At 37.4% G+C, this 13,556-nt stretch overlaps 6 protein-coding genes across 9 annotated transcripts; 4 read left to right on the plus strand and 2 right to left on the minus strand.

Annotated features, from left to right (window-relative positions):
- Positions 1-1,336: 1,336 nt before the first annotated feature.
- On the plus strand, positions 1,337-4,074 carry CZF1 (zinc finger (CCCH-type) family protein). Of its 2 annotated transcripts, none has more exons than NM_129572.5 (2): positions 1,337-1,593; positions 1,869-4,074. In NM_129572.5, the coding sequence occupies exon 2, from the start codon at positions 1,877-1,879 to the stop codon at positions 3,668-3,670; it is 1,794 nt and encodes a 597-aa protein (NP_181543.1). In that variant the 5' UTR covers positions 1,337-1,593; positions 1,869-1,876; the 3' UTR covers positions 3,671-4,074. The 2 variants fall into 2 exon arrangements, with proteins under 2 accessions (NP_181543.1, NP_001031517.1); NM_001036440.2 differs by having other exon boundaries at positions 1,543-1,593; positions 1,873-3,997.
- A 689-nt stretch (positions 4,075-4,763) lies between these two features.
- Positions 4,764-6,583, plus strand: TBL28 (TRICHOME BIREFRINGENCE-LIKE 28). Its single transcript, NM_129573.2, has 5 exons — positions 4,764-5,227; positions 5,319-5,490; positions 5,590-5,789; positions 5,876-6,034; positions 6,115-6,583. The coding sequence occupies exons 1-5, from the start codon at positions 4,851-4,853 to the stop codon at positions 6,479-6,481; spliced, it is 1,275 nt and encodes a 424-aa protein (NP_030560.1). The 5' UTR covers positions 4,764-4,850; the 3' UTR covers positions 6,482-6,583.
- Positions 6,584-6,662: 79 nt separating this feature from the next.
- TBL30 (trichome birefringence-like protein (DUF828)) lies at positions 6,663-8,748 on the plus strand. Of its 3 annotated transcripts, NM_001202791.1 has the most exons (6): positions 6,730-7,182; positions 7,271-7,442; positions 7,534-7,736; positions 7,821-7,985; positions 8,055-8,381; positions 8,444-8,748. In NM_001202791.1, exons 1-6 carry the CDS (start codon positions 6,788-6,790, stop codon positions 8,505-8,507), a joined length of 1,326 nt encoding a protein of 441 aa, NP_001189720.1. In that variant the 5' UTR covers positions 6,730-6,787; the 3' UTR covers positions 8,508-8,748. The 3 variants fall into 3 exon arrangements, with proteins under 3 accessions (NP_565924.1, NP_001189720.1, NP_001323676.1); NM_129574.2 differs by having other exon boundaries at positions 6,663-7,182; positions 8,055-8,748; NM_001336825.1 differs by lacking the exons at positions 8,055-8,381; positions 8,444-8,748 and having other exon boundaries at positions 7,821-8,042.
- Positions 6,833-8,477, minus strand: AT2G40165 (uncharacterized protein; the record flags this gene model as incomplete). The annotated part of the gene is made up of 5 exons (NM_001336826.1): positions 8,253-8,477; positions 7,561-7,711; positions 7,142-7,197; positions 6,994-7,061; positions 6,833-6,937 (listed from the first exon to the last, which is right to left on the minus strand). The coding sequence occupies exons 2-5, from the start codon at positions 7,632-7,634 to the stop codon at positions 6,833-6,835; spliced, it is 303 nt and encodes a 100-aa protein (NP_001323675.1). The 5' UTR covers positions 7,635-7,711; positions 8,253-8,477.
- A 143-nt stretch (positions 8,749-8,891) lies between the features above and the next one.
- GEA6 (Stress induced protein) lies at positions 8,892-9,708 on the minus strand. The gene is made up of 2 exons (NM_129575.3): positions 9,393-9,708; positions 8,892-9,295 (listed from the first exon to the last, which is right to left on the minus strand). Exons 1-2 carry the CDS (start codon positions 9,505-9,507, stop codon positions 9,132-9,134), a joined length of 279 nt encoding a protein of 92 aa, NP_181546.1. The 5' UTR covers positions 9,508-9,708; the 3' UTR covers positions 8,892-9,131.
- Positions 9,709-11,705: 1,997 nt separating this feature from the next.
- On the plus strand, positions 11,706-13,487 carry PP2C5 (phosphatase 2C5). The gene is made up of 3 exons (NM_129576.3): positions 11,706-12,689; positions 12,922-13,101; positions 13,190-13,487. Exons 1-3 carry the CDS (start codon positions 11,862-11,864, stop codon positions 13,352-13,354), a joined length of 1,173 nt encoding a protein of 390 aa, NP_181547.1. The 5' UTR covers positions 11,706-11,861; the 3' UTR covers positions 13,355-13,487.
- Positions 13,488-13,556: the final 69 nt, after the last annotated feature.

A 13,556-nucleotide genomic window follows, 5' to 3' on the forward strand; every position in this document is an offset into this window, starting at 1 on the left:
ATTGTTTACTACCAATAGATTTTGATTCGTACCAATCTTTTAAAGTATGTATGTATTGTTTGAATAGTAGTTCTACCGAACCAAAAATATTTTAATTGATCATGTAAAATATATTTAAGATTGTTGTGTGTTAATTATAGTGATCTTTAGAAAAAAGAGTAGCCAACGTGATAATGAAAGCGCGTGTTAAGAGTATTGAAACACTCACACGCTTGTGGAGGTTACCTGCTAAGTCGGTCGATTTGATCGATGGTGGGTCTTTTACACATCCCCAACGTCATTTACCATTTATTCAACCTCATATATTATGTTCTTGATGATGAAAAAGAACATAATATTTTTTTTTTTTTTTTTTTTTAATTTTTTTTTGATGATGATGAAAAAAAAAAATATTATGTTCTTTTTTAATTTCTTTTTAATATTTTTGACAGTAATTTTATTTTAATCTTATTTTGTTACAAATAGTTTTTAATACCTTAGGACCTGTTGGAACTTGGAAAAAAACAATATTTTTTAATATCTCAGGATCTTTGCCCATACATGTTTTGGGCACCCATGCGTTTATATGAAAAACAGCATGCAGATGTAAAATATAAACAACTGTAGATTTGGTCAGATGTTAAAATTTAAATTATGTCTTTTGAAATGTGACCTATAATTGTCCAGATAGATATACATAACTATTTAGTAATTGTAAGTCTATTTCCTGTAATGTATTCAGCTAAATGCATGTAGATAATCTGATATCACATACATCTATAGCCATATAGAGAATGCATAGTAACATCAACAACATATAAATTTTGGGCTATTTTCTAATGAGGGTTTTTGAGTATAAATGGATCTCCTAAAACGAGTTTACCGGATGGGTAAGGTAGTAGTTCCCTTTGAGTTTTCTTTCTGCTTTGTATAATTAAAACAAAGTAATTGATTAGGAACTTAGTAGGTCCTAAAGAGAACCAACAATGGTTTCGGTTATAAATAAACCAAATGGGTACATTATCCTTATATCTAGAAACTTTAACCAAAAACAAGATGTTATCTAGAAACAATAAATACATCCGGAATGAGACTTTTTCTTATGTAAGTCGATACAATGGGGGCATTGTTTTATTTCCCTTCAAATGAACTTTGCTTTTTGATCATTTTAAAAAGCCATATTGAAAAAATCAATGAGATAGGAAGATAGATATTATAATATTCTTTTTATAAAAAAGACAAAAAAAATACACTAAAACAATTGAATAAGAGTCAGCAAAACAACGACGTCCTTACCTTTTTTAAAAGTTTCCCAGTTTTGACTTTTGACCTAAACCATTTCCATGTAGAAAGAGAGCAAAAAACAAAACAAAACAAAGATAAGTAAAAAATAAAAATGATATAAAGAAGGAAGAAGAAGACCGAGAAAGGTAGACGAAAGAAAGAGCGTACCTTCCTCTTTCCTTCTTCGTAAAAACCAAGTTCCTTTTAAAAGGAGCCTCTCCTTTCTCATTTGATCCTTCTTCAAAAACCCCAACCACTTCTTCTCCCCAAAAACCTCCAAAGTTTCAATCTTTACTTCTCTCTTTTTCTCCAAGTTATCTTCTTTTCTAGGTATGTCTTGATTCTTTCTCTCTCTGTTTTTTCCTATTTCATTCAGGATTCTGGGTTTGGTTAAATCTTTAATCTTTATGGTTTTAATGGCTTGATTTTGACGAAACGGTCGTGTAATTATTCATTACTTTGCTTAAATTGGGGATTGATTTTGTGTATAAAGAAGAATCTTGAAAATGAAAAATTGAAACTTTGAATCGAAAGAACTCAATTTGCGTTGCTCTTTCTCATTCTTTGTTGCTTTCTCCTAAAAGTTTTTCACTTTTGAATCACAGGAAGAGATATGTGCGGTGCAAAGAGCAACCTTTGCTCATCTAAAACCCTAACAGAAGTCGAATTCATGAGGCAGAAATCAGAAGACGGAGCTTCCGCCACGTGTCTCCTCGAATTCGCCGCCTGTGATGATCTTTCATCGTTTAAGAGAGAGATCGAAGAGAATCCATCGGTGGAGATTGATGAGTCAGGGTTTTGGTATTGCAGACGGGTCGGGTCTAAGAAGATGGGTTTTGAAGAAAGAACACCACTTATGGTTGCTGCTATGTATGGAAGCATGGAAGTGTTGAATTACATAATTGCCACAGGAAGATCCGATGTGAACAGAGTTTGCAGTGACGAGAAAGTCACTGCTCTTCACTGTGCAGTTTCTGGCTGTTCTGTTTCTATCGTTGAGATCATCAAGATCTTGCTTGATGCTTCTGCTTCACCTAATTGTGTTGACGCTAATGGGAACAAACCGGTTGATTTGTTGGCTAAAGATTCTCGGTTTGTTCCTAACCAGAGTAGAAAGGCGGTTGAGGTTTTACTGACCGGGATTCATGGTTCGGTTATGGAAGAAGAGGAGGAGGAACTGAAGAGTGTTGTGACTAAGTATCCAGCTGATGCATCACTTCCTGATATTAACGAAGGTGTTTATGGAACTGATGATTTTAGGATGTTTAGCTTTAAGGTTAAGCCATGTTCTAGGGCTTATTCACATGATTGGACTGAATGTCCTTTTGTTCATCCTGGTGAGAATGCAAGGAGGAGAGATCCTAGGAAGTATCCTTACACTTGTGTGCCTTGTCCCGAGTTTCGTAAAGGGTCTTGTCCTAAAGGAGATTCGTGTGAGTACGCGCACGGTGTTTTCGAGTCTTGGCTTCACCCGGCGCAGTATAGGACACGGCTTTGCAAAGATGAGACTGGTTGTGCTAGGAGAGTTTGTTTCTTTGCTCATAGACGGGATGAGTTAAGACCGGTTAATGCTTCTACTGGTTCTGCAATGGTTTCACCAAGGTCGTCTAATCAGTCTCCTGAGATGTCTGTTATGTCTCCTTTGACGCTGGGATCATCGCCAATGAACTCTCCTATGGCTAATGGTGTTCCTTTGTCTCCAAGAAATGGTGGTTTATGGCAGAACAGAGTTAATAGCCTTACACCACCACCGTTGCAGCTTAATGGTAGCAGATTGAAGTCGACTTTGAGTGCTAGAGATATGGATATGGAGATGGAACTTAGGTTTCGCGGTTTGGATAACCGGAGACTTGGTGATCTCAAGCCATCCAACCTCGAAGAGACTTTCGGATCATATGACTCAGCTTCTGTGATGCAACTTCAATCACCAAGCAGGCATTCTCAGATGAACCACTATCCGTCTTCACCTGTGAGGCAGCCTCCTCCTCATGGATTCGAATCTTCAGCAGCCATGGCAGCTGCAGTGATGAATGCAAGATCCTCAGCGTTTGCGAAACGCAGCTTGAGTTTCAAACCAGCTCCAGTAGCTTCTAATGTCTCCGATTGGGGATCACCAAATGGGAAGCTTGAGTGGGGAATGCAAAGAGATGAGCTGAACAAGTTGAGGAGAAGTGCCTCCTTCGGCATTCATGGAAACAACAACAACAGTGTGTCACGCCCTGCTAGAGACTACAGTGACGAGCCAGATGTGTCGTGGGTGAACTCACTGGTGAAAGAGAATGCACCAGAGAGAGTGAATGAGAGGGTTGGGAATACGGTGAATGGTGCAGCGAGTAGAGACAAGTTTAAGCTGCCGTCGTGGGCAGAGCAAATGTATATAGACCATGAGCAGCAGATTGTGGCATAAGAAGCAGAAAGAAAGATGTGGGATTTATATTGCTTTTGTCTTCTGGGCCTCTCTACACAGAATCTAACAAATCTGGCAATAATTCTTTGATTTGTGTTTGACCCATAGTTTGGTTACTAGTATATGTTTTTTTATGTTCTTTTTTTCTTTGTCATTCTCTTGTCCTTCGTGACACTATGTAATGATTAAAAGCAAATAATTGATGCATGAGTTCAAATGTTCTTTGAAGGATCCATCTTATTAGCTTTGTAATTGTTGTGATATCTTAATCTTATTGGTTACGTATTTCAAGTGCTTTAGAAAAAATGGGCCTAAGAGATTTTGGGGAGCTTTTTTGGCTTGTTATTTTCCTCACATATACAACTTGCAGCTTATTATTTATTGAAAATCTTTTCTTATCTAGATTCAAAAAGATTTCCACAAATTTTAATTAACGACCCCTGATTACAAAGAAACCTACCCAAAGTCAAATTTTGTCCATAATTTCTATCGTGTAGGACACTAAAAAGTAAAAACTCATACCTAATTGGTTTCTAGTAGAAACGGTCAGTGCACTATCTTTCTTTCAGGTTATCGAAGGAAAAAAGATCAGTAGAGTAGCATCGTTAATAGTAGAGTTAAGAAAAGCATGTAACATGTGGTCTACTTTTTATTTCACAGAAAAATACCATACCATGTGATAATGTCGCATAAAATCTTTACTTTTCCGGTGTTATCGATGTGTGTTAATGCTAAATACCCGAAACAATTTCAAGACTCAATTTTGAACTATCGAATAGAATTCTTCTAAAATGGATGAGGAAAAAGTCGCTGGTTTAAGTCGTGCGACCCTCAAAATAAAGTTAGGAATATAATCACAAGCTGCATACTTTCATTAATCAATTTAAAAAGAAACGACTAACTTTATTCTTTCTTTGCCAAACTCCATAATTAGTTAAGTCTATGAATGAATGTGAAGAGAGAGTTTTACATTTAAAATTGTAAAGGGCAAATTATAGAAAATTCTGTGTCCACCAATTAGGCTTGGCTCTTTAACTCACTGTTCTCAATCTTTAATAATCCCCATCTTCTTTTCTCCTATATGATTATCTCTCTTTCCTTCGTGCGTGTTATCTCTCTGAGCCACATGCCGACACTTACATAACTGTTGACCAAGTCTCTCTTCCTTCTTTATCAAATCATGCAACCTTCAAGAACAAGAGTTTCATTTTTTGAAACAGGAGAGACCATGAAGCAAAGAAAGAAGAGTTATCTCTCAATCTTCGTGATCTTCTTCTCTCTTTTCTTCTTCGGGATCTTCATGTACAATGACAACCTCAAATCCTCCATTGCTGACTTCACATCTTCGAACCCATTCTCTAGTTCATTTGTGGAGTTGCCGCCGGATGAGTGTGATCTGTTCACCGGTCAATGGGTTTTCGACAACAAGACATATCCATTGTATAAAGAAGAAGAGTGTGAGTTCTTGACGGAGCAAGTGACTTGTTTAAGAAACGGAAGGAAAGATTCTTTGTTTCAGAATTGGAGATGGCAACCTAGAGACTGTTCTTTACCAAAGTAAAGCTAATGTTTCAAGATGCCCTGTTTTTATCCGGTTTGATCGAATTGGTATTTAACAATTGTCTGTTTTATGATTGGTTTGATGAAGATTCAATGCAAGAGTGTTGTTAGAGAAGCTGAGGAACAAGAGATTGATGTTTGTCGGTGACTCGTTAAACCGGAACCAATGGGAATCAATGGTTTGTTTGGTTCAATCAGTGATTCCTCCCGGTAGAAAAAGCTTAAACCAGACCGGTTCACTCACTGTTTTCAAAATCCAGGTAATAAACATTAATCCACTTGTGTGACACTGACACTAATGACATTATTTTTATAGTTTCTTACTTTCTTGGGATATGCAAAACTGAAATTTAAAATAGGACTATAACGCGACGGTGGAGTTTTATTGGGCGCCATTTTTGGTGGAATCAAATTCAGACGATCCGGAAAAGCACAGTATAATCGACCGTATAATAATGCCAGAGTCCATCGAGAAGCATGGAGTCAACTGGATAGGCGTTGACTTTCTTGTCTTCAATAGTTACATCTGGTGGATGAATACTGTCTCCATCAAAGTCCTGTAAGTAGTAATGTTATAGTATACACACTCACACATACTTATGTATTGAATATCCTAGGATTGAAGATTTGTGATGATGGAAACAGACGTGGATCGTTCGATGATGGGGACACAGAGTATGATGAGATCAAACGGCCAATAGCGTACGAGAGGGTGTTGAGGACATTGGGAGATTGGGTGGACCATAACATTGATCCTCTAAGTACAACTGTTTTCTTCATGAGCATGTCTCCTCTTCACATCAAGTAATAAATTTCTCCCATCCATAACATTTTTTTTTTGTATCTAATGTTTATATTTGATTGTTGTTCTGTTTTTGTTTTAGGAGCTCAGATTGGGCTAATCCTGAGGGTATAAGGTGTGCTTTAGAGACAACACCGATCTTGAACATGTCTTTCAACGTGGCTTACGGGCAGTTTTCCGCGGTGGGGACGGATTACAGGCTGTTTCCGGTGGCGGAAAACGTTACACAGTCTCTAAAAGTTCCTATTCATTTCCTCAACATTACTGCATTGTCTGAGTATCGTAAAGATGCACATACTTCGGTTTACACGATCAAGCAAGGCAAGTTGCTGACGCGGGAGCAGCAAAACGATCCAGCCAATTTTGCTGATTGCATACACTGGTGCTTACCAGGCCTTCCTGATACATGGAATGAGTTTCTCTATACACATATTATTTCTCGAAGATGAGATTCTTTCATCCTCTTTTTTGGTTTAAAAAAATTCTTGTGATGTATATAGGACAGAGATTCAAGGGATTTGAAGTTAGCCAAGTAAGGCTAAAAATTTGTTGAATAAAGTGTACAATTCACAGGGAAACACAGATACTATAATTTCAGTAAATGACAAGATTAGTAGGTGTGTATTATCAGCTACATGATTGTAAAAGATGTTGAAGTAGTTGAAGTTAAAACGTTTTGATAGACCAACTACGACCCAACATTCATTAATGTCAAAACCAATTTTCTCATATCGCCAGAAACCGAACACAACGAGATGAAGCAAACTGACGGCAGAGAAAGGAAAGCTTACCTTTCTCTGCTATACTTTGCAGTCATTCTTCTTCCCGTATTCCTTCTCGGATGCTATCTGTACAACGAGAAGCAGCTGAGGGTTGGCCAGTTTCAGGAATTCAATACACATAACCTGCAAGAACACATCACTCCACTACAACAAAGCAAAGAAGATAAAGACAAGAAGACTGATCTTGTTCCATTAGAATTCTGTGATGTTTTCACAGGAAAATGGGTTCTTGATAACGTCACACATCCTTTATACAAAGAAGATGAATGTGAGTTTCTATCAGAGTGGGTGGCTTGTACAAGAAACGGGAGGCCAGACTCTAAGTACCAGAAATGGAGATGGCAACCTCAAGATTGCTCTTTGCCAAGGTCAGTCCCAGCTTTCTGAGAACAAAAATAAGCAAAATGAATAACACTTTCTTCTTCTCTCAATATTCTTTCTTTTTTCGGGTTCTAGGTTCGACAGTAAGCTGCTGCTAGAGAAACTCAGGGGAAAGAAACTAATGTTCATTGGTGATTCAATACATTACAATCAGTGGCAATCCATGGTTTGTATGGTTCAATCCGTGATTCCCTCAGGCAAAAAGACCTTAAAACACACAGCACAAATGTCCATCTTCAACATAGAGGTATTAAAGACTATCTTCTATGCAAAAAGACAATAATCCAAGAAGCAAAAGAACTCCAAATCTTACCTTCTCTACTATTCTGAATGTGTAGGAGTACAATGCAACCATATCATTTTACTGGGCACCTTTCCTAGTCGAATCAAATGCTGATCCTCCAGACAAGAGAGACGGGAAGACCGATCCAGTAATCATTCCTAATTCAATCTCGAAACACGGCGAGAACTGGAAAGACGCAGACTACCTCATATTCAACACCTACATATGGTGGACTAGACATTCCACGATCAAAGTTCTGTAAGTGATAAACGATCTCTCTACCAAGTTCCAAACTTTCAAATTTGCCAATCTTGATGAAGTTTTCTACTTTGATGCATGAAGAAAACAAGAATCTTTCAACAAAGGAGACTCAAAAGAGTACAATGAAATCGGAATCTATATAGTATACAAACAAGTGTTATCAACATGGACAAAATGGCTAGAACAAAACATCAACCCAAGTCAAACATCTATCTTCTTCAGCAGCATGTCACCAACTCATATCAGGTACTAAATCATCAAACACCCATAAAAATCAAAACTTTACAGAGACTGATCCTTTTCAGTTGCAAACAGAAGTTCAGATTGGGGATTCAATGAAGGAAGCAAATGTGAAAAAGAGACAGAACCAATACTAAACATGTCAAAACCAATAAATGTTGGAACAAATCGAAGACTTTACGAAATCGCACTGAATGCGACCAAATCTACAAAAGTGCCGATTCATTTCCTCAACATAACGACTATGTCAGAGTATAGAAAAGATGGGCATACCTCATTTTACGGTTCGATAAATGGGAAACTCATGACGCCGGAGCAGAAGTTAGATCCGAGAACTTTTGCTGATTGTTATCATTGGTGTCTTCCGGGATTGCCTGATTCATGGAACGAGTTGCTCTCTCTGTATATCATCTACAAAATTTAAATGTTTTTTCTGATTGAATGTGAGAATTTGCAAACACCAGATTCCTTCTTCATCGGGAACGTCAAAAAGTCACCGGAAGAGACGAGAGAGCGACGGCGAAGTAGAGAGAACATTCTAAACCGGTTTAGTGTTTTAAATAAAATACCGTGAATTATCGGTTTAGCTGAGAGCGACTATTGCTGAAACCGGTCTAGTCTTACCAAATTTCTACCTATTTTTCCTTTGGTCAACAAACGTTATATCGACAGTCAAATTGCGGTTGGATGTATTTAATACCAAATTATTGAAACCGTTATGTATGATTTGATAACGCATTAAACCGTTTTGTAAGAACAAAATTGAACGTTTGTGAGAATTTTCTTTATCCATTTAATAACATTGAATAATAGTTTTTATTTGTAATTCTAATGCGTACTTTTCTTTGGATGCAATTTGACAATTCTAGTCGAATTAGCTCTACCTGTTTTTACTTTGGAACTTCCAAATTTCACACATCACGATTGATCCAACACTATGTTGAGAATCCACAATCATTAACTTCTTACTAAAGAAGAGAAATTGGTACTGGAAAACAAACGAGACACTTTACGTAGACGAAAACATACACATGGTCATCACCATCCGTAAACTAAACAAGAACTTAAGTACGCACAGGAAACTACACAAGATATAACTACATGGAAAGATTTAAACCGGATTAATATTACATCCGTGTGGGGAAGTTTGATTTAGGTCTTGGTCCTGAATTTGGATTCGTCTATCTCGACTCCTTCCTCCTCAGCGTGTTCCCCACCAGGCTTGTCTCCGGTGCTAAGACCACCTTTGCGTCCCATCTGCTGATATCCTTCAGTTCCTAACTGCTCCTTTCGAGTTTGCCCTCCTCGGCTCCTCCCTTCATATAATAAATATTCCACAAACATTAATCTCGTTACTCTAGCCTAAAGACCTAACTTGAAACATACGCAACCATGAATAAGAGAAAGAATGACCTTCAGCGAGATGCTGTTGAGCTTCGAAGCTTTTGCCTCCCGTACCACCTGGCACGACGGTCTCGCCCTTCTTTGCCCTCTCATCCAGCTGCTTCTTCTCTTGTTGAGACGCCATGGCTCTTTAGTTACTTACACAACACAAGTTTATATAAAACACTAGACAAGTAAAAACCAAACAAACTCGCAACGACTTGATGATGATATACGAAGAAGACTATAGTAGCTCGCTCTATATATAGCGAGTTCAATCCGGAGGGCGTTTTGGTTGTGTTGCATCGTGGATGTTCGACGTGGTGACTCAGGGACAATCGGTACGTCATACGTATGCTCTTCTTTCTTGGTGACATGCCACGTGTCTGACTTTATTAGCTGACGTATACTTTGAACGTGGTAGTGGCCGTACTTCTTCGCCGCGTGTTCTTTAACTATACCGCCGCAATTATTTTGTGTGTTGCCTTTGTATTCATAAAATCTTTCAATCATTTGACTATACTGTATGAAAGTAAATATGAATACCTGAGGAAGAAATCCCGGATGGATTCATGATTGGAAATGTTGGTAATCGTCATTGAATTTGTGCCTTACGGTTAGGTGTATAAATTGCTGGTCAAAATTCGTTGACGTTAGGTGGTCCATATATCAAGTTCAGTTCCGATCAAATTGATTGAATACGTGGCATCGACTTTAAGCAGATTCATATGCAAATATTCATTTTAGAAATCAAATTACAATTTGAAAGCGTACATTAAGTCTTATTGTTGAAAAAATAAATATAACAAACTTTTTTTACTCTCAACTTTGAAAAGATTCAAATGCTATATCTCTGAATTTTAGCTCCTAATTCTATTATTTTGGACTCTTTAAAAAAAAAAAAAAAATTTGAGGATCGCTGCCCCTGGTTTTGACTATCACACTTATTTTGTGTAGCATTCCATATTGCTTGAATGTGTCTGCAATATTTGAGTTATCAACGTTATATATCCTTGTTGCTTCTTTTGATTCGTTTTGTGAATGAATTTATGTTGTCCTCAACGGTTCTCTCTCAATACTACGTGACTACGTCAATGTTATAGCTAAATGTGTGTAATTTTTTTTAATGTTTTTTTAATATTTTTATTTGTATTGTAAACACAAAAATTTGAACTACAATCTACGAGCATGACAAATTGGCTTGCCAAGTCAAAAAAGGGCGACACGAGAGTGATTCTTACGAGGCAAGTTATTTGTGTTCCTAAGACGAATTAGGGTCAATAGTTCCCCAACTCCAATCATCTATACATCATTATTACATACACACTTCACACTTGCGTATGGTTACATCAATTTTAAACAGCGTACGATTCTTTAAATCAAAGATTTAGTTGTTCTTCTTTCCTTAAATGAATTCACTAAATTTTGCCAGGTCTTCAGATTTTTTTTTGACTTTTTCTAATTATGACGTTTGAAAACGATGCGGGAGTGAATTAACAACCTTCATATACTAACTATAAATAATAATTTATTTCAATACCTAATTCCTCCTCTAAATAGATAGATTTTCTGAAAGGCATATGTTTCAAGTCTAATTCCTTATTCGAATCTATTGACTCGGATTCACCAATATAGTACCATCCCATCAAAAGTTTGAACCATTAGTTTACTTAATTATTCATATTAAACTTTTGAATAGTTATCCATAGACTAACATTGACTAACTTATATAAGGTTTGATGGTTTCTACTTCGAGATTAAATTAGTAATGAATGCAAGAATCTAAATGATACGATTCTAATTTTTTTGATACGTGCATAAGATTCTAATAAATTTGATACATGCATTTTCCATAGTTGATCAAATTAGGTATGAAGACCAGAAATAACTAGTTCCCTTATTAATTCTTAGTACTTATCCTTTTTTCGTCTAAATTCTTAGTATTATGCAATTTTTTCTAGCGTGTAAAATTAACTTCTTTTTTTTCTTTGTTGAGAAGGTATAAACTAAACTTGATAATGATAAATATATAACTTCACATATAGTTCCATTTCAAAGAAAACTAAAGAATGCCCTAATACAGTTGTATTCAATGGACGGCGCATAATATAGATCACTTATTCTAAGGTAAAAGATTTCACGTGATCACCGAGTCCAACCTTCTATTCAAATCTCTCGTTATGGCAATTTAATAACCACTAGAAAAAACAAATTATAGAGAAAGGTAATTTGGGCACCGACGTGAATTTGACTAAATTACGAGAGAGAAAGAAAGAGAGACTTGGTCACGAAGGTGTTAATTAGCATGAAAGAGAGAGAAATAATCGTCGTTGACCATTGACCATAACTTAGTCAGTCATATATATAAAAATCCAACCGCCCACTATTGTTCCCCTATTCACAAGGTCCTTGCTTTCTCAGACGTAAACAACAAGAAATTATATTAACACAACAACAACAACAAAAAGACCAACCCTATTTATTCATATTTTCTCTTATATGCAACTCTCAAAGAATCCGATCAAACAAACGAGAAATCGAGAGAAGAATTACACCGACGATTTCACCATGAAGAGATCTGTAATCATGGCTCCTGAATCTCCGGTTTTTTTCCCACCTCCGCTTGTTTTCTCTCCGACGTCGGTCAAAACGCCGTTGTCTTCTCCTCGTTCGTCGCCACCGAAGCTGACGATGGTTGCTTGTCCTCCAAGAAAGCCAAAGGAGACGAAGACTACGGGTTCTGATTCTGAAACGGTGTTGAAAAGGAAACGACCACCGATGCTTGACTTAACGGCGGCTCCGACGGTTGCATCGTGGTGCAGTACGACGAGAGAGACGGCGGAGAAAGGAGCGGAAGTTGTTGAAGCAGAAGAAGATGGATACTACTCTGTTTATTGCAAGAGAGGAAGACGCGGACCAATGGAAGATAGGTATTTCGCGGCCGTTGATCGTAACGACGACGGAGGTTACAAAAATGCTTTCTTTGGGGTATTTGATGGTCACGGCGGATCCAAGGCGGCGGAATTCGCTGCGATGAATCTAGGGAACAATATCGAGGCGGCAATGGCATCGGCGAGATCAGGAGAAGATGGTTGTTCGATGGAGAGTGCGATAAGAGAAGGTTATATCAAAACGGATGAGGATTTCTTGAAAGAAGGTTCGAGAGGTGGCGCGTGTTGTGTAACCGCTTTGATATCGAAAGGCGAGCTTGCGGTTTCGAATGCAGGCGACTGCCGGGCTGTTATGAGTCGTGGTGGAACCGCGGAAGCTCTCACTTCCGATCATAATCCTTCTCAAGCAAATGAGCTCAAAAGGATTGAAGCATTGGTGAGTTTTATCCTTGTGCATTGGATTTTGATTAGTAACATCACATAATTGTGGAATTGCATTTCAAAAAAAAAAAATCATTGAATTCGTGGAAAAAGCGACTCTAGTAAAAATGCGGTTGATAAAATTTTTGCAAATTGGAGAATCATTCTACCATTTTGCGTTCAAAATAATGTTTTAGTGCGGTTTGGTTTAATTTGTGTTTGGTTTACTTATTTTTGAATGTGTGTAGGGTGGTTATGTTGACTGCTGCAACGGCGTTTGGAGAATTCAAGGGACATTAGCAGTCTCACGAGGAATTGGAGACCGGTACCTCAAGGAGTGGGTGATAGCTGAACCGGAAACCAGAACATTACGGATTAAACCGGAGTTCGAATTCTTGATCTTAGCATCTGATGGCCTGTGGGACAAGGTAAGCATAACAAGAAATGCATGATTTCAAAAATTTGATTTTCATTTTTGGTCTTTGGATTTAATGTTGAAGCTGGTTTGTCCTATAGGTAACGAACCAAGAGGCCGTCGATGTCGTTCGACCGTACTGCGTAGGCGTAGAGAATCCAATGACACTTTCTGCTTGCAAGAAACTGGCTGAGCTATCGGTTAAGAGAGGCTCTTTGGATGATATAAGTCTAATTATAATTCAGCTACAAAACTTTCTTCCATGATATATTAACACATAGTACATTAGCTAAACTTAATTAATTTCATTAGGTCGTAGTTATTAATAAATTTTGTTCGGTATTTTACATGTAAATACATAAAGGTTTGGAAAATAATTAATTTATTGTTATTGTTCTTAGAGATAAGCTCCAAAATATTTTTGGTTTACGATATAAACACTACATAATACATGAAATTGCACTATCT

The sequence above is a fragment of the Arabidopsis thaliana genome, chromosome 2 (genome assembly GCF_000001735.4).
Source record: "Arabidopsis thaliana chromosome 2, partial sequence".
NCBI lineage: Eukaryota > Viridiplantae > Streptophyta > Magnoliopsida > Brassicales > Brassicaceae > Arabidopsis > Arabidopsis thaliana.